Consider the following 24,193-nt stretch of genomic DNA (forward strand, 5'->3'; position numbering starts at 1 on the left):
AAGTTAGGGATCAGATAAATCCTACAAGGCATCACCAATGAACATTTCTCCTCTAAAATGTCTAGAAAATTGTACATAAAATCAAAATAAAGGGGGAGCCAGGAAAAAACTAGCCAGTTTTGAGCATATCAATTAAAGAAAATCCAATTTGCTCAAATATGGTCAAAATTTTCTATCCGAATTAATGTAATGCCATGTATTATTACAAATTACAAATGATTTACACATCACCATGGTTATAAAAACGTAAATACACTTATTTTGGCAACAGCATCAATTTAAGTTCACAAACAACATAAAAAGCCAATTTCTCAGTCTATAGTGTAAAGCCAATGTGAATCACTCAATTAATATGACGACCTATGGAATGGCAACACATAATGTAGGCTATGAAGATGGTAAAGAAGGGGAAAATTGCAAGGAAAAAAAATGAAATGACACATTCATTTCAGTACAATACGAAATGCCCAGAAAAGAAATTAAAGATGACAACTAACACGATACCAAGCATAATTTCAACAAATTAGGTATCCCAAACATCACAAGCAACATTTAAAAGGACTCGATTAATTCACGTTTATAATTGCAACATCTACCATGCAAGCCAGATTTCAAAAAAAAGCTTTCTTTCAGCCCCAGCTTAACCAAGTCAGAATAACCACACATATTTGAAACTATAAAATGCTTTGACAAGGAATTACTGTCCGATTTGCCTCTTTAGCATTCTGCAAACCGGCCCAAACAGTTCAACAGGTTTAAAGCTTATGTTTCTCAAAGAAGCATCAAAAGCATTGATTAAATATGAAAGAAATATAGAAATAATTAATTCTCCGATGTAATAAGCAAGTGAATCAATCCACATCTCAGAGGCAGGTTATGCAGATAAATCCTAAGGGTCTTAAGATTTAAAACAAAATAAACAAAACGAAAAAGAAGGGAGTAAGATGAGGCTTTCAACTGAACAACTTCAAGCCTGCTAGAAAAGCGGATAAAGATTTCAAGAGAATTAACTCTCGTGTGCCATAACTTCATATGCATCAGATACACTAAGAAAAGCTCGATCTTCAATAGCAAAAGATGACAACAATTTAGTGCTTGTTCAAGAAAACTTAAATATTAAGGCCTAGTAGTTGCGACCACAACTTCAAATGCTTAACTTAACTAAACCAAACCAATTAACCAATCTCCTAAGGAGCCATGAACAACAATGAAACAAATAGCAAGTACCAGAAAAGACAAATTCCCATCAGTGAATAAATAAAAACTTTTTTACTTGAACTATCTAAAAACTTATTTCCAGTAAAGAAAAGAAAAAAAAAAAAAAAAAAGAATAGTCGATTGTACTTTAGAGGCAAAAGTTCAAAGCAGGTGTCAAAACTTCTCGGACCAAAACTTTTGAACAAATGCCGCGCTATCAACCTCAAAATATAAATATTCGACGTTACAACAAATCCTAGACAGCAGCTGCAGCAGCAGTATCTTTATCAGCTACAGCTGCAGCAGCAGCAGCAGCAGCAGCAGTATCTTTACCAGCTTTCATTGAATAGAAGAGATTCAAAACATCAGCATGGTTGCGGATATAATGTGGGCATTTAGACAAAAAAATTTGCGCTTCAGAGTGCCTCCCAGCTTTAAAAAATGCTTCAAATAGCCGGAGAACCACAGATGTAGAAGGGAACTTCTTAGTAGTCATTGCCCTCATAAAAACAATTGCATCATCACCTGTTCCACGCTTTGATACATGCTTAATAAATGGAGTCAGAAAAGGTGGATTACCATGATCTTTCATCAAATCCAGTAATTTCAAGGCATCTGTAAATCCATCCTGAATCAACAATTTACTTATCAATGTCTTATAAGTAGCATGCCAAGGTTTTAACTCATTATGACTGACGTACTCATGCAGAAGCTTGCTTGCATCTAGAGCTCTGTCCCTGTTACAATATGCATTTACCAAATAATCGAAGGCATAACCAGTATTAGAAACTCCCACTTTGTCAACCATCTTTTGGAAACAATCAGATGCTTTTTCGAGATCCCCAGATACACAATGCCCCTGGATTAAAGAGACCAAGGCCTTGTAATCCAAATTACTCCCAGCTGCTTCCATATTATCCATAAATTCATCAGTGCCATCCTTATTACCAGCACTAGTAAGCCTGAACGCAATCTTCCTTTGCATATTGCCACCAGCTACAAATCCACCTTCCTTCATTTCATTCAAAACCTTATTGCACTCTCCCAATCTTCCAACACTCATTAGAGATTTAAGAACTGCATCGAGCATAGTATCTGTCAACATATTATCATTCCCAATAAAGCTCCTTACAACCCTTGAAAACAAATTCATGTCCAATTCTTTACCAACCACTATCTTCTTTAACAAAAAGGTACAACATTGCACTGAAGGCTTATTAGCACCACCCATCGCAAACTCATACAAGTCCACAGCTTCCTTATTCATTTTTCTCTTCACAAATCGTCCTAAAACCTTAACATATGTCTCCACCTCCATTTCATAACCACTGCTCCTCATTTCGTCAACAACCTTCCAAAACCTGTCAACACAATCTTCCCTTCCCAAAACCCTAGCCATTGCATTATAACTTCTTTCATCATGCTTAAACAACCCACTCTCCTCAACCCACCTAAAAAAAATCAAAGCTTTCCTTGGTTCCATAGCTAAATTCTCCAACACAATTTTCACCATATCACTCGAAAAAACAGCATTCAAATCCTTAATCTGCTTTTCAACGTCCTCTCCCCAAACTTGATTCCTGACAATCCTACTCATCCTTAAAGCAATCTTTTCCAGAGAATGATCCACAGATCCTGAAGCAAAAACCTCTTTTAGTTTCTCCAAATCACTCTTCAACCCATCTTTCTCAAATTTCTCAGCTACTTTATCTCTAGTACCCCTTGACACACCATATCCTTTTTTCTTCATAATTTCAACTAAATCCCAAAACTCCTCAACAAACCCATTGAACCCCAAAACTTTTAGCATCAAATTATAAGCTTTGGAGCTCAGTCTCTCAGAATCCTTTTCCAAAACCCAATCGAAAAACTTTCTTGCAACGTCAGGGTTACACTCAAGAAAGTTCAAAACTTTCAAAACCAACTCATGATCAACAACAACATTATTCAACTCCAAATCTTTAGTAATATCATTAACATCACTAAATTTGGTAAAAATATCAGATATAAGTAAACACTGAGGATCTGGTTCCTTTTTGTTTTCTGATTCAATTAATGCGTCTGATGAAAAATTATAAGCAGTTGGGCCTTTGTTCAAATTGATTCGTTTGTTGTTTTTAAAGTCCAACAAATGAGATTGCTGTGAAAATGTGTGAAGTGAATAGAGAGATCGGATATGAGATAAAGAGGAAGAGTGCACCTGGAAATGATGCTGATGGGTTCTGAGAGAGGAGCGAGGGTAGTTCCGGAAGAGAAGTAATCGCCATGAATGTCTCATTTCTGATATGGTATTAGGGTTCGTTCTTCTTTTCTTTTCCTTTTCTCTTTTAGAATTTGAGAGAGAAGATAGGGATGAAAGAGCTTTCTTGTGCAGGGATATACTGTGGTGTGGACATTTTTAGGGTTTTAGCAGGGTTTGGTTTAGGAGACAAGGTTCGAACCGCAGCAGCTGCAGTTTTGGCCTCATCAAAAGTAAATAATGGGATAAATAAAATACTCGGAAGTTCTTCCTAAAAATATATCAAAATATCTTTCTATTAAATTATATTAATACCTCCTTCTAATAGATTTTCGGTTAGTGAACCATTAATTTTAATTCAAATTATAAATATATTCCTTTAAAATAAACATTAATCTTTTTTTCCTTTTCCCATTTTTTATAATACAAATTCAATAAAAAAAATTTAATTTTTATTAAATATAAAAAATTTAATTTAAGAAAAGCTGCGACCATCGTTGTTATAATAAACTACCACTCTAACCTTTTATTTTCTAAATTATAATTCAAAATAAATAAAAAATTAAAATCATGAACTTCAACAATCAAAACCCAACACTACAGATGAAGAAACATCATATCCACTAGGCACTGTCATCTACATCACCTTTTATTGATTTATCCACTAACGAAAAAATTAAATTACCTTGGCATTTATAATTTTCACAAATCATTTCTTTACCCATTAACACTAAGATCAAATTCTCCATGCATTAAATGAATTAATAACAATAACGATTCAATAAAAGAAAAATAGAGAAGAAAAATGATGGAACTCTAATTTTTCTTTTTTCTTTTTCTGAATATTTTTATGTATCTTTTATTTCTTCTTCTATAAGAGATAAATTTAAAATTTTAAAAAGATATGATTTTAGAACATTTAAAGAAGTTGAAGGAGAAAAAATAAAACAAGATATATATATATATATATATATATATATATATATTAATTCTCGAAAGAAGAGAATCTATATATTAACTAATAAATAATTTTCTACTAAGATAATAATACTAATTCTATCACAAAAATAACATATTAATTATATTTTAATATTATATGAACTAATAAATTAGTTTCATAAATAAATAATAATTATGATTCGAGAAAATAATATTTTATATAATATTTTTAATATTAATAATAATTAATTTTTAATTTTAAAAGAATAGTAATATCAATTATATTAATATATTAATTTATATAATATTAAGATTAATTAATAAATAATTTTATATTATTATATTAATAAAATATCAAAATTTTATAAAATTAAAAATATTTAAAAATAGTTAGATGATTATTACTTTTTAAAATTTTAAAATTAATATTAATATTAAAATTTTATAAAATTACATCTATCAATTTAATTTTATGATCAAAATAATAATAGCAATCATATAATGCACGGGTAAACGACTAGTATGTATTAATTTCTGAAATTTAAAATTTTTAATATAATTTTTAAATTTTTAACACATTAAATTTTTATTTTAACATTTATACCTATTTTGAACTCACAAAATTTAAATTTATATGTAATATTATATTAACTAATAAATTAATTCTATAACTAAATAATAATTTTAATTTGAAAAATAACATCTTAAACTATATTTTAATATCATAAATTTTAATTATATAATAAGTTTTTAGTTTTTAAAAATAATATCAATTAAATTATATGTTAATTTTATATTATACTAGATCAATTAATAAATATTTTTAAGATAATTTTTATATTATTATATTAATATAATTTTAAAATTTTAAAAATTAAGAATATCTAAAAGATAATTAGAAATATTAATTATTTTTAAAAAATTTATGAATTAATATTATATATAAAAATTTTATATTTATTAACTTTATTTTATAATTAAAGTAATAAAAATAATCGGATAAATCTATTTTTAAATTTAAATTGTCATTTTATGAATTTTTGTAAGTTAAACCGCAGATAATTGTAACCGTATACATATAAAATAACAGCAATAGAATGCCAATCTGCGGGCTTTATTTGTAAAGTTTATATTCCTTGGTAATCAAAATCCAAAGATTTATGAACCAGTCCGTGTTTGACTAAGCAGACAAACGACCCTGCATCTTTTTTTCTCTTTCCTGCCTTTTTATTTGTATAATAATTTTAATAATTATTTTTTGTATAATATAAGTATTTCACATTGACGATAAAATTTATGAAGATTGGTTTGTCTTTTTTTGTTATTCTGTACAAATGAACTCTTCGTGGGACGATTTACTAATTCGTGGGACGATACTGACTTTTTTTTTTTTTTATATTTGAACGATATTGACTTTTTTTATATTTGAAAAATCTTTCAGCAGGGATTTTGAAGTATTTTATTAGTTTCTGTTGACTTAATTAATTAACATGGTGTAGTGAAGTAAATATACTTATTGATTAATTAGGACGAATTTTGAAATAAGGAAGACCCACAAATAAAATAATTAAGAGTAATAATTGATATTGTTCCTGTATTTTATAGTTGGTTAGAATATGAGAGTAGAGGATCAAACAGATACCTATGCCACAAACAAGTTTACATATGCCAGCTGTGCCTAATTTCAGGATTGACAATCTTTTTTAAGGATTCCATTTAATAAAAATATTAAATATGAATTATGAATTAATAAAAGTTCTATAATTTTGGCCATTTGTTTTGTAATAAAGAAAACATATTGAAAATTTGCAGTTTATTTCATTTTATAATGTAGTGCAAATATATATATATATATTCTCTTCAAATCAAATCTGATTTATGGATTGCTTATTTAGATTTTTGTTTGTTTTTATTTTCTTTATATTTTTCAAATCTGATTTATGGATTGCTTATTTAGATTTTTGTTTGTTTTTATTTTCTTTATATTTCTTTAAAGATATATATATATATATATATATAGAGAGAGAGAGAGAGAGTAAAAGCAAATGGAAAATTGCATTCACATGAAGTGAGCTACACAGAGAGAGCTTTTCTCTTTATCCAAACGGAAAACCATAAAAAAAGAAAAAAAGGAAAAGAAAATAAAATAGGGGCATTACTGAATGAAAATGGCCACATGGAAACCCCCCAAAAAAACACCTAAACTATAAATCTGAATTGACAGAAACAAAAGTTCCCTTATTTTCATAAAAAAAAGAAAAAAAAGAAGAAAAAACTGTCGTCATTCTACTTTCATTTGTTCATTCCAGTTGCATTCTTCACTGCATCAGCTGCTCCCTGTGCCTTTGCCTTCATCTGGTTACCAGCCTAACATTTTTTTACATACAAAGTGAGAGTTCCATTACCATTTGCTTTTCATAGTAAAATTATAATTAAGAGAAGAAGATTTGAAGTAATTTTGAACCTCTTGCATTGATTCCTTGGCAGATTGAGCAACATTGCCAGCCTTGTCCATCATGTTGCTAGCCTTCTCCTGAAACAAACAAATTGCATGTCAACATTTTCTACATTTATATCCTGTAATCTGCTCTCAGAACAAAATTTATATTCCTATGTTAGTAGGAAGAAAAGAAAATGGGAGTGAGTGCCTTAAAAAGCTGACCTGAGTTTGGCCCTTGGCCTCACCAGCATGGTAAGCCATCTTCTGTGAGTTGTCTGCCATTTTTCTTGCTTTTTTGGGAAACTTTGGATTAATTAATTGAAAGCTTAGATGGTTGAGTTGAGAGAAATGTTTTTGGTGATGACATTCCCTTGTGATTGCCATTATTTATAGTCTTTACAGCCAGTTCAATTGCTTGACAAGTGTAGTGACAGGTGGAGTGAATCTGTTATTGGATTAACATGTATCAATCTGTTACTGTGGATGAGATTTTTTTAGGCCTTTTGACTAGGGAAGGGATATTGAGAATGTTTCAAAAGGAATCGACAGGTTCGGGTACTCAGATCTAAACTGTTGTTATCTACTGAAAAAGGAAAATGCATGTATTATCTGAAATTAATTTGAGAAGGATCTCAACTTGGAATGAATGGTCCCCTGTATAGTGTTATTAAAGGTTTCTTTAATGGGGTTTTCTTTTATTTAGAAATTAAAATTTTTCCAAATTGAGACTAAAGCCAATGCACCAAAGTTTTATAATTTAATCAGTCTAATTTTAACTCATCTTGATGGGGACAATCAATAGATGTAGAGACAGACATCAGTTTCAGAAATGCTCTCCCAGTTGAATCAATTTATTGTTGACATAAATGAAGGCAGGCGTAACATTCAAAATATAACTTGTACTTCCATGCCAAATAATCAAGTATGTGCATAAATTCAATAAATTCTATATAAAATGATATAACCTTTAAATATCCAAACAATATCAGATCTAAAATAAAAAGGTGCAAGTAAATATCTCCAGTTCAACCCTTTCAGCTTTACAAATCAGGACAAAGATTTTCAGGCAGCTGCAAAAATAATCAAACTGCCCACTGAATTCAGTAGTCTGACATATGATAAAGTATCATAACTGGAATGTTCCTGATAAATATAAGCATCTATAGCCCCAGAGCTTTCCATGTCTTCTCCAGTTGTGAACTAGCTTCAGGATCCTGGTGTACCTCCAGTTCTATGATAGATTCAGAATAATGCCAGTAAAGTACAAGCACTATCCAGATCAAGTAACCGATTTGGTTCAGTTGGATTAACCAAATCATAGTTTCCAAATATCATCACCAGACAATTTATATGACCAAATAATTTAGAAATCCGCAGATAGACCAGTACGAGAAAAAAGCCATTGGCGAAGAGCAAATTGATACCACAGGGCATATACATAATTGCACCCAATAGTGTCGTAATAATCAACGCTAGGCATTTTCTTCCTCCAATCGGATAGGGATCCACCTGAAATACCCCCGCCAAGCTCATAAAAGTTCCATTTCAAGGTCAGCATTCCTCACCTGAATGCAAAATGTACAAGGCTAAACAATATCAAAAATGGATCTTGCAAATGAAAAACTTGATGAAAAGAATGTCATCTAGTTTATATAGGATAAGGCCAATAAAAGGCAGCAAACATAGAAGAAAGAGTCTGCCTAGCTCACAGTGGTTAATTACAGAGTCAATAGTTCACATTTCACGTTCTAAATGCACTTAAGCTGAAACTAAGCTCAACTGATAAATTATGTGTAAATGCAATTAAATCAAGGTCTTGCTTTTCATTTTCGGTTAATTTTTTGATTTTTTTCCTTCTTTCTGTTTGCTTGTCTATGTATCTAAGTTTACTAGGTTTTAGGAATAGCCCACCATCAATTTCAAATAAAATTTCTGGTAATTCAAGTTATCTGTCCCATTAGTCTATAATTGCCATTACTTTTTAAATCATCATTCATATTAAGAAAGCACTACAAAACCTTTGGCATATTAAAGGGATAACAGAAAGGGTTATTTGCTTTAATCAATGTTCTAGCAAATACATTAGCAGATTTCTTATATAACAGACTTTCATGTTATCTTATTTCAAAAGGAATCTGAACATAATTCAAATTCTGTATTTTGTGGTATAGAGAGCTAAAAGAGTTCTTATTCCAGAGTTTACTTGACTATATAGTTATGGAAATCTCTTGCAAGAAGATGTTGTACACCTGAACTCAATCAGTTTATAAGAATGGCTTTAGAAGGGACTATTTCATGTCTCTGTATTTCAGAATTCAGACATTAATACTTCTTTGGTTAAAAACAGTCTAAACTTTGAATTTTAGTTTATCAAAGTAGGGTTCTTGCATTCCAATAAAAATCGTTGCAACACATATTGGTTCAAGAAAAACAAATGTTGCTGTAAATGCTCGGTTCATGGTTAAAATTTCTCTCAAATTTTTAAGGGTACAAATTACCTGAGTGTTGTTTTGTATATGTGGAAAGACTACAAATAAATCTATCAGTTAATTTGCAATTTCATGTTCCACTACTCAAGATCATGGTGCTGTTAGTTCTCTAAGAAACACAATCTGAAGGTAGCAGTATAAAGTCATCTGAATAAAACACGTGTAGTAACCTTAGAACTTGAAGTAGATCGCAAAACTGTTTCTGCAATAATATGCACAATTTCCAGTTCAAGTCCTGGTTAGCTTATCAAAATCAGCTTGTTCTGGGCTTTCATTGATAAAGGAAACTGGCTCAAGAAAAGGTCCCTGTGCATTAGAAGTTATACCCACTGCCTCAATTGAACAATAAGCTCCATATCAGCCATGATAATATGTCCATTCTATGTCTTCCAGATAGTACAAACACTTGCACAAAATCTTCATATGAAGTTCCCATCATATAGTTAGGTACTCTTGTACTTCAACATGAACTGAAGTAATTCTCTTGTTGGTCCAATCAACATATGCCATCACAAGCTGAGATGAGGAGGAGTATGGTGCTGCCACCTAATGATAACATTAGCCATTCAAGCAAGCACCTATATTCATGTCCAAGATTTCCTTGTATATGTGTTAAATTATCTGCTCCATACTTTTCAGTATGTTCTTTGACATTATTCGTTTGTCAACCACATGATTCCAGAAGAGACTTAAAATGCTGTTGTCACCAGCATAAGAAGCATTAAGAGCCCGATAAATTTTGAGAGTAATCATCAGCCTTCTCTTGTACATTTCATCTAACAAATCTGAAGCAGCATTTGCTTTCCCAAGCTTCCAATATGCATACGCTAGACTAGTGTATATGACACTATCTCCCAATGTTCCCTTCTCTTGCATGAGACTGAATATTTTTTTAGCATAATCAACTTGTTCTCTTTTGCAAAATCTCCTTATTAGTGCCCTATATAGTGATTTATCAACACAAAGACCTTTGCGTACAAACTCATCTGGGAGTTTAAGGACTGCCTCTTCATTTTGTTGATTACAATAACCATCTACAAGCCATGAATAGGTGCAATAACTAGGAGAAAATCCTGCATCAAGCATGCTAAGCAATAGCTCTTTGGCACCATCCATCTCCCGTATTTTGCAGAACCCATGGATCAATGCTTTGTACGTAAATTGATCTAGCTTCAAACCAGCCTCCACCATCCTGTTCTTCACTTTCAAAGCTGACTTCATATCTCCTATCTTGCAATAAGCATTAATCAATGTGTTACATGTGACATTATCTGGTTCAATTTTCTTTTCACTCATCTCATTTAGGAGCTTATTTGCATCTCTTATCCTGCCTATCTCACATAATTTCCTCAGTATTGAGTTATAAGTAACAACAGTAGGATACAGCCCTTGCGCTTCCATTTCTTCTCGCAATCTCAAAGCTTGATCAAGATCATTCAATCTACAATACCCATCAATCAATGTAGTGTAGGTCACGTGATTAGGAGTTGCATCACGTATCTCCTTAAATAGTCTCATAGCTTCTCTCATTCTACCTTCTTTACAAAAACCATGAATAAGCGAATTATAAGTGACAATATCAGGCTTAATTCCTTCCCTCTCCATCCTATCTTGAACAGACAAAGCTTCATAGTGCATACCCTTTTTGCAATACAATGAAATCAATGTATTGTATGTGAAAAGATCAGGAAAAACACACTTGGATTCCATTTCACTCAATAAATTATCTGCTTTCTGCACATCACCAGATTTACAACAAGCATGAATCAAGACATTATAAACATGAATATTAGCTTCAACCCCGATTCTAGCCATCTTTTTATAAACTTTCCACACCATATCAGTAAGTCTATCCTTAGCCAAAGAATTCAATAACACAGTACAAGCATGCAAATGTGGCCTGAACCCATTTACCATCATATGCTCAAAAACCTGAATAGCCTCCTGTTTCATCTTGGTATTTGCATAAACTATTACAAGCCAGCTAAAAACATGAGAATTAATATCTGGATCATCATGAAGTCTCACTAAAGCACTCAAAACAGATTGAGTTGATAAAAAATCCCTATAAGCAATCTTCTCAAGCAAACTCTGTGCAGTCTTTAAGTGTTTAAACTTGGTTAAAATATGGATCATAGTCCATGAAGACTGTAAAGAATGTTTGTAATTAGGAATTGACGATTCAATCCATTTAAACAATGCCCAAGAAAGACAAGGACCTTGGCTATGTAAAGAGAGCTGATATAATACCTGGTGAAGGGTTGATGCCGTGAGAATAGAACAAATCTTGGGTCTCAAAAGATTGTTCCAGCCACCCTTTATTACAGTTGCACATATGTTTTGAACCAATTGAGTTTCACTTCGTAAAGTGACTACAGCTGCCATATTTTTGCTCTACATTGCACCGAAAATCAGTTTTAAGCACCGGATAGAGATGGCAAACTGGCGATTGAAGTTGGGCTCGGATCGGATGAAATTATTAGGCGTTTCGGAATTGGGTATTTTGGGTTTGGGTCTGGGTTTTATCGAATTCAGATGATTTCGGGCACCGCTCACAGCACTCTGAATCTGAGTATTTTACACATGCTTCGTATTTATTATTTATGGATTTGTTTGATTTGTTTTAAATGTATATAATTTATTTTTTATATATTTTTAAATAATGAAATAATCACCTTATAAACTAATTAATTATAAAATTCAAGATATGAGATTTATATTTAATATTATTAAATTAATAATTTTATTAAATATTAATTTTTTATTTAAAATTTTATTAATAGTTACTTATTCCATTTCATACTAATCAGTATTTTTTTAATATTTTGTTTAGAGGTAAATGACTCTTTTATAGATATTAATTTGTATATTATATTAAATGAACTTCAAAATGTACATTTAATAAACTTATAATTTATGGATAATGAACCTGTTATTTTTTACTCTATGAATGTTAATTTGTTTTATGCACAGACGATATTTCATTATTGATAAAGTGTATATTAATTTATTATTAGTGTCAAGTTCATTAAATATGAACTTTAGATTCATTATTTATAAAGTATAAATTCATACTAATTAATATCTTTTAATATTTTATTTAGATTAAGAAAGTATTTAATAAACTTAATTATAAGAAACAAATAGCTAATTGAGACTAAATGACTTTTTATAGATATTGTGTACTATATTAAATAAACCTCAAATATACATTTAATGAAATTATAGATTATAGATAATGAATATGTTGTTTTTTACTTATGAATACTGATTTGTTTTATGCATAGACGGTATATTTATTATTTATAAAGTGTATATTCATTTATTATTAGTGTTAAGTTCATTAAATATGAATTTAGATTCATCACTTATAAAGTGTATATTCATATTAGTTAATATTTTTTAATATTTTATTTAGATTAAGAAAGCATTTAATAATTTTAATTATAAAGAACAAATAGCTAATTGGAACTAAATGACTTTTTTATAGATATTAATGTGTATACTATAGTAAATGAACTTCAAGTGTATATTTGATGAACTTGTAGTTTATTGATAATGAAGCATTTGTTTTTTAACCTACGAATATTGACTTGTTTTATGCACTAATAGTATATTTATTATTTATAAAGTATATATTCATTTATTATTAGTGTCAAGTTCATTAAACATGAATTTTAGATTCATCACTTATAAAATATACATTCATCTGTTATTATTGTCAGATTTATTAAATATAAATTTTAGGTTCATTATTGTTGTCCCTTGAAACCAGGAAGGCGGGTTGAATTTATGACCTCAAATTGCGGAAATAAAAGACTCGAGGTAAAAACACAAGAGATTAAGGCAAAGATAGAAGATTAAGGGTTAGAGGAGATAACAGAAAGGATTTATAGTGGTTCAGAATAAACCTCTCTATGTACACTCCTCAAAATCACACTTGAGTGTTTCATTATGATCACTTAGATTACAGCCTTTTATTTTTTAACTTATTAATATTGATTTGTTTTATACACTAATAGTATATTCATTACTTATAAAATATATATTCATTTATTATTAGTGTCAAGTTCATTGAACATGAATTTTAAATTCATCACTTATAAAGTATACATTCATTTATTATTATTGTCAAATTTATTAAACATAAATTTTAGGTTCATTACTATTGTCCCTTAGAACCAAGAAGGAGGGGTTGAATTTGTGAAAATTGCAGAAATAAAAGACTTAGAGGTAAAAACACAAGAGATTAAGGCAAAGATAGAAGATTAAGGGTTAGAGGAGATAACAAAAAGGATTTATAGTGGTTTGAAATAAACCTCTATACATCTACTCCTCAAGATTACACTTGAGTGTTTCATTATAATCACTTAGATTACGACCTTTTTATTTTTTAACCTATGAATATTGATTTATTTTATGCACTAATGGTATTCATTCTTATAAAAGTATATATTCATTTATTATTAGTGTCAAGATCATTAAACATAAATTTTAGATTCATCACTTATAAAGTATACATTCATTTGTTATTATTGTCAAATTTATTAAATATAAATTTTAGGTTCATTACTATTGTCCCTTAGAACCAAAAAGAAAAAGGGGGGGGGGGGGGGGGGGGGGGGGGGGGGGGGAGGTTGAATTTATGACCTCAAATTGCGGAAATAAAAGAATTGAGGTAAAAACACAAGAGATTAAGGCAAAGATAGAAGATTAAGGGTTAGAGGAGATAACAAAAAGGATTTATAATGGTTCGGAATAAACCTCTTTACGTCCATTCCTCAAGATCACACTTGAGTGTTTCATTATAATCACTTAGATTACAATCTTTTGTTTTTTAACCTATGAATATTGATTTGTTTTATGCACTAATGGTATATTCATTCTTATAAAGTATATATTCATTTATTATTAGTGCCAAGTTCATTAAATATGAATTTTAGATTCATCACTTATAAAATATACATTCATTTGTTATTATTGTCAGATTTATTAAACATAATTTTAGGTACATTAGTGTTGTCCCTTGGAACCAAGAAGGAGGGTTGAAGTTGTGACCTCAAATTGCAAAAATAAAAGACTTGAGGTAAAAACACAAGAGATTAAGGCAAAGATAAAAGATTAAGGGTTAGATGAGATAACAGAAATGATTTATAATGGTTCGGAATAAATCTCTTTACGTTCACTCCTCAAGATCACACTTGATTGTTTCATTATAATTACTTAGATTATAACCTTTGGGTTGTACAAGTTCACCCAACAACTTGGTGTTTTCAAGGCTCACATTAAACCTATTCCCTTAGTGTATCAAACTCTCACTAAGTCCCTTAATCCTTGAGTATTAATGGTTACTTAATAACCAATTTCTTGTGTTTTTAATACCTAGGCTCATACAATAACGTTTTCAAGTTTTAGTTGGACAAAGGTTTCAACTTAATATACTTTTACAAAGAAAAAAAATGAGTGTAGAAAGAGAAATGAATTTATAAGAGTTTTGGTATATGTAATTCACACACTTAGTTGTAAAGTATTTAAGAGGGGTATTTATACACATACCAACTCCTTAGAGACGTTATAATGAAGCCAAAACTCTTTAAATGCAATATTCGATAATTTGGCAAAAGTTGCCTAAAGTCATGAAAGGCGCCCTTGCGCTTTCTAAAAGAGACGTTGGGACTCCAACGGCTCCAACCACGTGGCACTGATAGGGTGACTGTTGTCTCAATGGTTACTAACATCGCATTAATTACAAAAATCACCTCTGCACCATAATATAGCCCTCGCGCTTGCCATGACCGTGCCTAGAAGCGCCCTTGCGCTTCTCGTCGCACTATCTTTTGCTAAGAATCTTCTCAAGGCCTAAAGAGAGACGTCTCGCTTCTTGAATCTTTAACACTTTGACTGCCGAGTGTCGCGAGATGATTAGCCTTTTGTCAAGTGAAGTCTTCAACACTTTGTAGACTTTTAGCCATATGAAAAGCACCCCAACGCGTTTGAGGTCTTCTTACAAGACTTACTTCAAAGCTAAAGGATATTAGGATAGGCTTAGTTCCTTTGATGATCTACCACATAGACACTCAGTTATGATGTTAGTGATGATCAATTTGGTTGTTAGAATTAAAATAGAGATCAATTGCACCTTAGGTCAACAATCTCCCCCTTTTTGAATTTGACAACCAAATTAATCAGAAATTCAAAATTGATTAAGTATAAGTGCAATTGAATAGCTAATAACTAATATTCAAGAGCCAAAAGGATAATTGTCTTAAAGTTATTGAATAATTTGTTACTCCTCCTCAATAGTTGCATTTGTGTTCCTTTTGAATTTGTAATTAAACAAATTTAATTACTTAGTTTAATTATTGATCAACTCTCCTTCTTTGGACATTAATCGATTTTGAGTATTTTCTCCATAGATTTCTCTCCCCCTTTGGTCATGAATTAATTTAGATTGTTCTTCTCCTTTGGAAAAATTAAAAAGGACAAGAAAGATAAACTTGCAAAGAGATAGAAAAAACATAATAAAAGTTCATTCATAAAGAGAAATCTACATATGTGTGGTCAAATGAAAGAAAAACATGCATGAGAAGAAAAAAAATAAAATGAAAAACAAAAGAACAAAATGAATAAATGAATAAACCAATCTTCTTCCTCGTCATCCCCTTCTTCTTCTTCCTCTTGATAGACCATAAGCTCCTTTCCTTTTCCCTAAAACTTGCTTGAGGAAGTGGAATGTGAGCCTCTTCTTCCTCTTCTTCTTCCCAATCCTCTATATGATAATGAGAAATCTTGTGTGCTTTTTGAATCTCCATTAAGTGTGCATGCAAATGGTGAAGGTAATTTTAAGTCTTTTCCATTTGCTTTAGGACTCTGTCCTTAAAAGAAATAGAGGCTTGAGTGGGAAAAGAAGAAGGGGTTGGCTCTCTTGGAACCCTATGATCTTTCTTTCTTTTCTACCTATTATCCACATACTCCCCAATAACAAGAAAGAATTCCTCATCCATTTTCCACTTAGATCCAAGTCAAATGACCTTGGCATGCTTTAGGAATGCTAAGCCAAATAAGAGTGGTGAGATAAGAGGAGTTAGGTAGGTCTTATTGAGAGGACTAAGGTCTTGGAAGTGTTTGGCAATTTTAATGACATGAGAAGAGACAAGAATGACACTTTTTGAAATATTGCTAAGATGAAAGAGGTGATCAAGAAAGAGCTTGGAAGTGAGATGCATATACTATGAATCAAGGCATAGAGGAAAAGAAGATCTTTTAGGAAACTTTTTCAATCCCATTATCTCTTGCATGGATGTTGGTGGCCATCATCCTATGCACTACCCAATGGAGGAGGGATTTGAGATCTTTATAGTTGAAATCTTTAAAGTAGGTTTCTTTAGTAGAGATTTGTCTCCAAAATTAGAAAAAAGAGAGATGCATCTCTACAAGGTTCTCAATGATTAAGAGATGACCTCTTTCTTGAAATCCAAAAATGAAGGAGAATTGGGGTTTAGTAAGGGTTCTTCTCTCCCCAAAGAGACTAAGCTCTATCCCATACTAGTCATCCTCATCTCCCCTTTTGTTGATTACTAAGGTAGAAAGAAATTCCTTAATAAGATTCTCAAAACAAATCTCTAAAATAGAGGGTAGGAAAAAGTCTTTAAGTCCTACATTATTAAGAAGATTGTGTACCACTTTTGATATATCAAATTTGAGGAGAACTTCTTCATCAAAGAAACGACTAGGTTGAGTTTCTTTCCTTTATATGGTCATGTATTTGATTCTAACTTCATCATTCACTCCTTTCATTCTTTTTGTTATGGATTCAATGGAGGAGGAGCTTCTTCCAATAGGCTTCTTGGACCCATGCTTGTTTTGAGGAAGAGGCAGAGAAGATTGGAATTTTTTAAAGAAGAAAAGAGGGGTTTTGAGAGCTTTATGAAAGAATTGTAGGAAAAATAATGCAAATGTGTAAGATGTGGCTTTTATAGCCTTAAGGAGGTGTCAAAAATGGTAAAAAATGGCTAATTGCTCATTACAACTAATTTTAAAAAAAATCTATAATGGCTAGTTTTTTATTGAAATTAAGAGAAAGTGCGGGCGCACCTAAGAAGCACAGTCACGCTTTTGAAAATATAGTCACAGCGGCTATAATTTCTAAGAAAATGCAGTCATGCTGAGGAGTCGCATGCGCGCTTTTAAGGTCATTTCTAGGATTGCTTATGGACCCAGCGCAAGTGTGCTTTTGGTAAATTCATACAAAAGACTATGTTAAAATGAGTGCATGAGCATGCTCTTTTCATATTGATCACATCATTTTATGTATGAGTACTGAGCTGCACCAAGATCCAAAAAAATCTAGGATTAAGACAATTTCAATACTCAATTTGTGCATAAAAAAATCACAAGTATAAGTATCACAAACAAAAATTTGCATATTTTGTTAAAGACTTAAGCTAAGGTGCTTCCATCTATCATTATGAGTTCTCTTTTAATGAAATTCATTCTTTTCTCATTTAGGAGTTTGGTAAGAATGTCGACTAGTTGTTTGTTTATATCATTATATTCTAGTACTAAATTACTATTTTGAACATGATCCCTTGAAAATGGTATCTAATATCTATGTGCTTACTCGTAGAGTGTTGAATGGGGTTCTTAGAAATTTCTATAGCACTAGTGTTATCACATTCCATAATCTCTTAATTGTTGCCTCATCCAAAGGATTTGAGCATAACAACATCCCGCTACCACATATTTGGCTTCTGCGGTAGAGAGAGCAACCGAGACTTGTTTCTTACTAAATTAAGATACTAAGCATTCACCTAGAAAATGGCAAGTTCCAGAGGTGCTCTTTCTATCTAACAAATTACCGACATAATTGGCATCAGAATAACCTATTATATCAAAGAAAGATTCTCTAGGATACCAAAGTCCTAAGTTCAAGGTTCCACATAAATATTTCAAAATTTTTTTGACGACATTTAAATGAAACTCTTTTGGACAAGATTGAAATCTAGCACAAAGGCAAATACTATACATAATATCAAGTCTAGAGGCTATTAAATATAAAAGTGATAAGATCATACCTTTATAGAGCTTTTCATTTATGCTCTTGCCCTTCTCATCCTTGTCTAATTTGGTTGTGACACTCATTGGGGTCTTGGCTACTTTGCAACCACCCATATCAAATTTCTTTAAGAGTCCTCTTGTGTACTTCGATTGGTTGATGAATATTCCGTCTTTGCTTTGCTTGAATTGAAGACCAAGGAAGAATTTGAGTCTTTCCATCATATGCTCATTTCAAATTCTCTAGTCATGCACTTAGCAAAATTCTCACAAGCAACTCATTAATAGCACCAAATACAATGTCATCAACATAAATTTGAACAATTATAATATCATGTTTATATTTCTTTACAAAGAGAATAATGACAGCCTTGCCCTTTTGAAATCCATTCTCAATTAGAAAAGAGCCAAGCCTTTCATACCAAGCTCTAAGGGTTTTCTTCAATCCATACAAGGCTTTAAATAGTTTAAAAACATTATTTGAAAACTTATGATCTTCAAAACTAGGAGATTGCTCAACATAGACTTCCTCCTCAATTAAACCATTTAAAAAAGCACTTTTCATCTCCATTTAAAAAAGTTTAAATTCATATGACATGCATATGCTAAAAGTATCCTAATAGCTTCCAATCTAGCAATCAGAGCAAAAGTCTTATCATAATCAATGTTTCCTCTTAATAGTTGCATCCATACTATATAAATTAATTGGGATAAAGGAACTTTAAAAGGATTGAATTACTTTGGTAAAGGTTGTTCACTGTAAAGGTTAATTAAAATATTTTAATTATTCGTACATATTTGGATGGTCATAATGTATTGCTAGATGCGAATCTTGATCTATGAATATGAATTAAGTTAATTAGAGAATTAACATTGAATTGAAAGAGTTTAATTAATAATTTATATTCATTGACAATATGTCAGGAACATTTTAGGTCACACACAAATAGACTTTATGTGATGATTAAAATGAGGCTTTAAGCATTAGATTTAAGCTTATATATTTTTGGCCTAATTAAAATTTAATTAATTTAGAGCTAATGGGCTTATGATATTTGGCGATCATAGATTTTACTATCTGTTGATTAGTTCTTTATTAATTTAAGTCCATTTAGGACATAAAGGCCAACTTAAAGTAGGTTAGAGTTTTCTAGAATTTCTGATTCTTTAAGGACTTAGATTAAAACGTAATATAGAGATGCATAGGGCGACAAGATGATGCTCTTATGAAGAAAATTCCTAAGTGAATTAATCAATAAAATTAATTGATTGGCCTAATACATACACAAACACTTGTAATTGTAAGATTTAGTCAGATAACTCCTTATACTTCAAGTTTGACCTATTAAACACTTGAACTTAATAATTACTTAATATATAAACACCTAACAACTATTTAAATAGAATTTGTAAAACATGCATGCTAACTCGTTCTATACAATGGATACATTTACTTAATTCAATGATATTACAAGCACTTAAGCCTATTTATAATTTCTCTCTTCACAAACACTTGAGAAAATAAAATAAAATAAAATACTTTTTTGACCATGTCAACGGGAATGATGGTGGTGTTGCTATTCTTCTTAACCACCAAAATAGTCCTAAGACACAACATCCTATGCCCTAAATCTAATTCCATGTACTTAGTATCTTAACACTACAACTACAACTCCTGATACTTGTTGTAGCTCGATCAAAGATGTTGTTGGAGATGAGCTTACTTTTCTTTGCAATCTTTACGACACTTCTGGTTTGTTTAAAGCTTTAATTTGAATGCTACTCAGGCTATGGCTCTTATTTGTACATGCAGTGTTAACGCTGCTCCTAGTGCTTATAATAAAGGTAAATTTTGAAAGTTGTGTGATTTTTTATTTTAAGTGTGAACTGGATTTTATTATTGATTGAATTTAGAGTGAGTTTTAGGTTTTGAATGGATTTAGAGCTGGAGGGTTATGGATTATGTCTGGTTATAGTAAATTTTATACCTTTTACCATTAGGTCCTTGAGATTAAAGCAAAAAATTTAAAAATGAAAGGAAAGAAGAAAAAGAAAAAGTAAACTACCCATTATCTTGTTGTAAGTAAAGCTGATATTGATCGGTTTACTTTTTTCAGGTAAAAGATAAAGAGAAAAAGATGACGAAATAATAAAGAGGAGGGTGATATTTATTCAAAAATTATAATAACTATTTTACTGCCATGAGAAAATTGACTTCACTCCCATGTAAGAGATTGATAGAAAGTGCTATGCCATGTAAGCAATCAGGTGTTTATATATTAAGCAATTGGCAAGTTCAAGTGTCTAATAGGTCAAATTCAAAATAGAGAGGTTTGTATGACTATTTTAGTCAAGTACATGGGGCTACTTATGTATTAGTCCTTAATTAATTCATTTTCTTGTTTTGGAACTAGCATCTAATCTCTTACATCTTCACTTAAAAGTTATTTAAAAAGATCTTTGCTTAGAAACTTGTGTAGATCACTAAAAAGAGACTAGTAAATTAAGTAGCTTTAAAGTATATTAGTCATTTTTAAATCAAGATTCCATGAGCAATAAGAAGTTTCAATATGCCAAACTCTTTTTATAAGTCTTCTTGACTTTTTGCTTGTTTTGTGTTATTATGACTACTTTACATTGTTGAGATTATTAGTGCTGAAAGTTTTTGTTTCACTTTCAATATACATTTCCTTATGTTTAGTTCTCAGCACACATTGCCTTTGGGGCGTATGCTAGGTGATTGTCTTTTGAGGGCAATATTTATTTACGTGCGTATGATTAGGATTTTATATTTTGGAATTTCTATAGGCTTGCAAGGAATTAGTAGGATATATCTGTAAATCTATATTTTCTTAATTTTATATTAACCTTGAATTCATTACATATATAATTTCGTTGATTTGTTTTGAGACATGTATATTATTTAGTTTAGATATAAAACATCGAATGCAAATTTGAATACAATAAGAGATAATGCTTTATTTTTTTAGTTTATAAAATTTTATTTATCCAGCTAAATTTATTTGACTAGATATTTATACTTATAAATATAGTAGTATATTTAACCTTGTAAATATTTCTCAAATTATTTGTTTATCTTCTCACTAAATTTTTACTCATTCTTTTCCCACCCACTAGGGTTATGCATGATGCTTATGAGTTAGATTATAATAGAAATTATAATAGATAGAGCTTCATGTTGCTAGACTCCATGGTTCTGGAAAGAAAAGATAGAAAATTAGATAGTTGGACACAGTTTGAATATAGCCATTACAATTATACTACTTTGAAGAAGATAAATTATATTTGTACCCGTTAATTATATTTAGTAGAGAAATTTACTATCCTTTGACAAAGAAAAAATGTAACATCATAATATATTAATATTATAATAATAATATCATAAAAGTCAGTGAAATAGATTACCAAGTCCATAAATATTTTATGAACTACAAAATTAAGATATTAGTTTAAACTTTATAAACAACATCAAGTTCTAAACTAATATATTAGTTCTAAATACAAAAATACTAAGTTAATTATTTGGTACATCAATTCCTTTCATCATCTCAAATAATAAGTTTTTGCAGCATTCTCACATGCATTTAAGAAGAACCCTCAATATCTCTAGCTTCTAAATAAGATAAAGATAGTATGTATAATAAATGTATTTGTTAACATTTAAATCAATCAATAAATTTTGCTCTGTATTCTCTGAAATTGGAAGTATGATAGCTTTGACCAATTCAATAGTTAAGTTTAAAATTGCTTGAGTAACATTATACATGCGGGACCTCCCCCTGAGAATGGAAGTGTCGCCGCCTCATGTGGCTTACACAATGCAAAGTGACGCTAGTCCCTCTTTCAAAATACAAACTTTTTTTTTATCAATTTTAGTTTTCTTAGAACTTTTGAGACTGAAATATGCTTTAGCTTAGAAGTTAACTTGTGATCTTATAGTTGGTTCATGCTCTTGATTTGGAATATTTTGAATATTTTCAGCAATTGTTTCAAATTTTTTTCAATTTACATCATGTTGAAATACCATAAAATCAATGCCATCAATCGTATCAGTTATTGCATCAACATTGTTATCTTCAATAGTAGAAGCCTTGCGCCTCCTCACTTTTGCTACAATTTTAGCATATTACCTACTAGATCTATTTTTGGAATAAATCTCACATAGCTTGTCCTTCTTTCAAAATTAAGATTTTTTTTTATCAATTTTAGCTTTCTTAGAATTTTTGAGCCTTGAATATGCTTCAGCTTAAAAATTAGCTCGTGATCTTATAGTTGGTTCATGCTTTTGATTTAGAATATTTTAAATATATTGAGCAATTTTTTCAAAATCTTTTAAATTTACATCGTGTTGAGATACCATAATTATAATGCCATCAATGGTATTAGTTGTTGCATCAATGTTGTTATCTTTAAAAATAGAAGCATTGCGCCTCCTCACTTTTGCTACAATTTTAGCATATTACCTCCTAGCTCTATCTTTAATATAAAGCTTACATAGCTTGTCATAATTTCTCATTTGTTTGTTTTACCATTCATATATGTTATTTAAATTTAATACGTACCTTAATAAAGAGTTGCCACATCTCAGGTTCAAAAATAAATATTCCAATTATTGGATCCTAGCCAAACTACTCATACCATTCTTAAATATGTTATAATAGAGAAACGAATATTTTTTAAATGTGTTTCAGGCAATTTTGAGTTTTTCCCTTATTAAGGATTTCTCTGAAAAAAAATTTCTTCAATTCCTTCAATATATTTTCAAATGCATATGGAGTAAAAGTTCCAACTCTACTTTTCATATTATGTTGATACAAATATGCATCAACAAAAGCATCACATGTAGGTTTAGGGTAAAATATTAATAATTTTTCTTCGGACGCATCTTTTAAAAATTTCAACAATAAATAATTAATGTAGTAAACAATACATATTTTTTAATCATTCTTTTAAAGCTCATAATAAAAATCAAACTAAAATATCATAAGTTCAATATCATATTACAAATCTTAATATCACACTTGAAGATTATATTTTACATTACATTATAAGCAATAACTGCATAAAAAAAATATCATGTAGTGTAATCAATCCACATAGATGCAGCTATAAAATTCATAATGGATTCTCATATAGTTGTCTTCTCATTATCATCGTTATTTATTATGTTGTGTTTCTTGTGGAGCACTACTATTTAATAGTTTAGCATCAGCCTTACTAAGTAATTTCTCATCTAGATCCACACTCATCAAGTAACTATACAAAATATAGTACCATAATAATTTGGTTTTGAGGTCTCGAGACCATAATTAGGTTCTATGAAACTTGCAATAATAGAAAATTGGTTCTTACGAACACCAAAAGCACGTTTAGTTGTATTTCGTAAAGAAAAATATTAAAACTAAATAACTCGCTATATTTCGTGAATACTCTTTTAAGTAGTAACATTCTCCTCCATAAAGTATAATAAGACTACTTCTCAATATGGATCCAATATTAGTGAGATTTTACTTTATAAAAGAAGTTACAAATATAATTAAAATACTGTAACCAGTGAGAATTAAATTTATATTTATAAAATGTTATAAGTACCTTTTGAGATTTTAAGAAAGCATTCTCTAGTAATGCGTTTTTCAATATTTTAAAGTTTTATGTTGTACCTTTCCACCCAGGTAATATATAAGTAAATTTTAAATCAAATATACATGCAGCCAAGATAATTTATACTTGATAATCTTTTCTACTACGATACTTAAAAGCCTCAGTAAAGGAAATTTTCATACAAATATGTGTTCCATCAATAACTCTAATACA

The 24,193-nt window shown here is 30.4% G+C and overlaps 3 protein-coding genes across 3 annotated transcripts; all 3 read right to left on the reverse strand.

Annotated features, from left to right (window-relative positions):
* Nucleotides 1-1,231: 1,231 nt before the first annotated feature.
* LOC8281261 (pentatricopeptide repeat-containing protein At3g02490, mitochondrial) lies at nucleotides 1,232-3,673 on the reverse strand. Its single transcript, XM_048374563.1, has one exon. It carries the CDS (start codon nucleotides 3,473-3,475, stop codon nucleotides 1,454-1,456), a length of 2,022 nt encoding a protein of 673 aa, XP_048230520.1. The 5' UTR covers nucleotides 3,476-3,673; the 3' UTR covers nucleotides 1,232-1,453.
* A 2,738-nt stretch (nucleotides 3,674-6,411) lies between these two features.
* LOC8281262 (stress-induced protein KIN2) lies at nucleotides 6,412-7,196 on the reverse strand. The gene is made up of 3 exons (XM_002532846.2): nucleotides 7,038-7,196; nucleotides 6,840-6,908; nucleotides 6,412-6,742 (listed from the first exon to the last, which is right to left on the reverse strand). Exons 1-3 carry the CDS (start codon nucleotides 7,095-7,097, stop codon nucleotides 6,668-6,670), a joined length of 204 nt encoding a protein of 67 aa, XP_002532892.1. The 5' UTR covers nucleotides 7,098-7,196; the 3' UTR covers nucleotides 6,412-6,667.
* A 546-nt stretch (nucleotides 7,197-7,742) lies between these two features.
* Nucleotides 7,743-11,887, reverse strand: LOC8281263 (pentatricopeptide repeat-containing protein At5g38730). The gene is made up of 2 exons (XM_015727645.3): nucleotides 9,475-11,887; nucleotides 7,743-8,380 (listed from the first exon to the last, which is right to left on the reverse strand). Exon 1 carries the CDS (start codon nucleotides 11,687-11,689, stop codon nucleotides 9,917-9,919), a length of 1,773 nt encoding a protein of 590 aa, XP_015583131.2. The 5' UTR covers nucleotides 11,690-11,887; the 3' UTR covers nucleotides 7,743-8,380; nucleotides 9,475-9,916.
* Nucleotides 11,888-24,193: the final 12,306 nt, after the last annotated feature.

The sequence above is a fragment of the Ricinus communis genome, chromosome 5 (assembly GCF_019578655.1).
Source record: "Ricinus communis isolate WT05 ecotype wild-type chromosome 5, ASM1957865v1, whole genome shotgun sequence".
Classification (NCBI taxonomy): domain Eukaryota; kingdom Viridiplantae; phylum Streptophyta; class Magnoliopsida; order Malpighiales; family Euphorbiaceae; genus Ricinus; species Ricinus communis.

Coding starts and splice junctions, on each gene's coding strand:
- LOC8281263 (XM_015727645.3), bottom strand. CDS start 11,689: ATGGCAGCTGTAGTCACTTTACGAAGTGAAACTCAATTGGTTCAAAAC.
- LOC8281261 (XM_048374563.1), bottom strand. CDS start 3,475: ATGAGACATTCATGGCGATTACTTCTCTTCCGGAACTACCCTCGCTCC.
- LOC8281262 (XM_002532846.2), bottom strand. CDS start 7,097: ATGGCAGACAACTCACAGAAGATGGCTTACCATGCTGGTGAGGCCAAG. Junction 6,909..7,037: donor AGGCCAAGGGCCAAACTCAG/GTCAGCTTTTTA, acceptor TGTTTGTTTCAG/GAGAAGGCTAGCAACATGAT. Junction 6,743..6,839: donor CCAAGGAATCAATGCAAGAG/GTTCAAAATTAC, acceptor AAAAAATGTTAG/GCTGGTAACCAGATGAAGGC.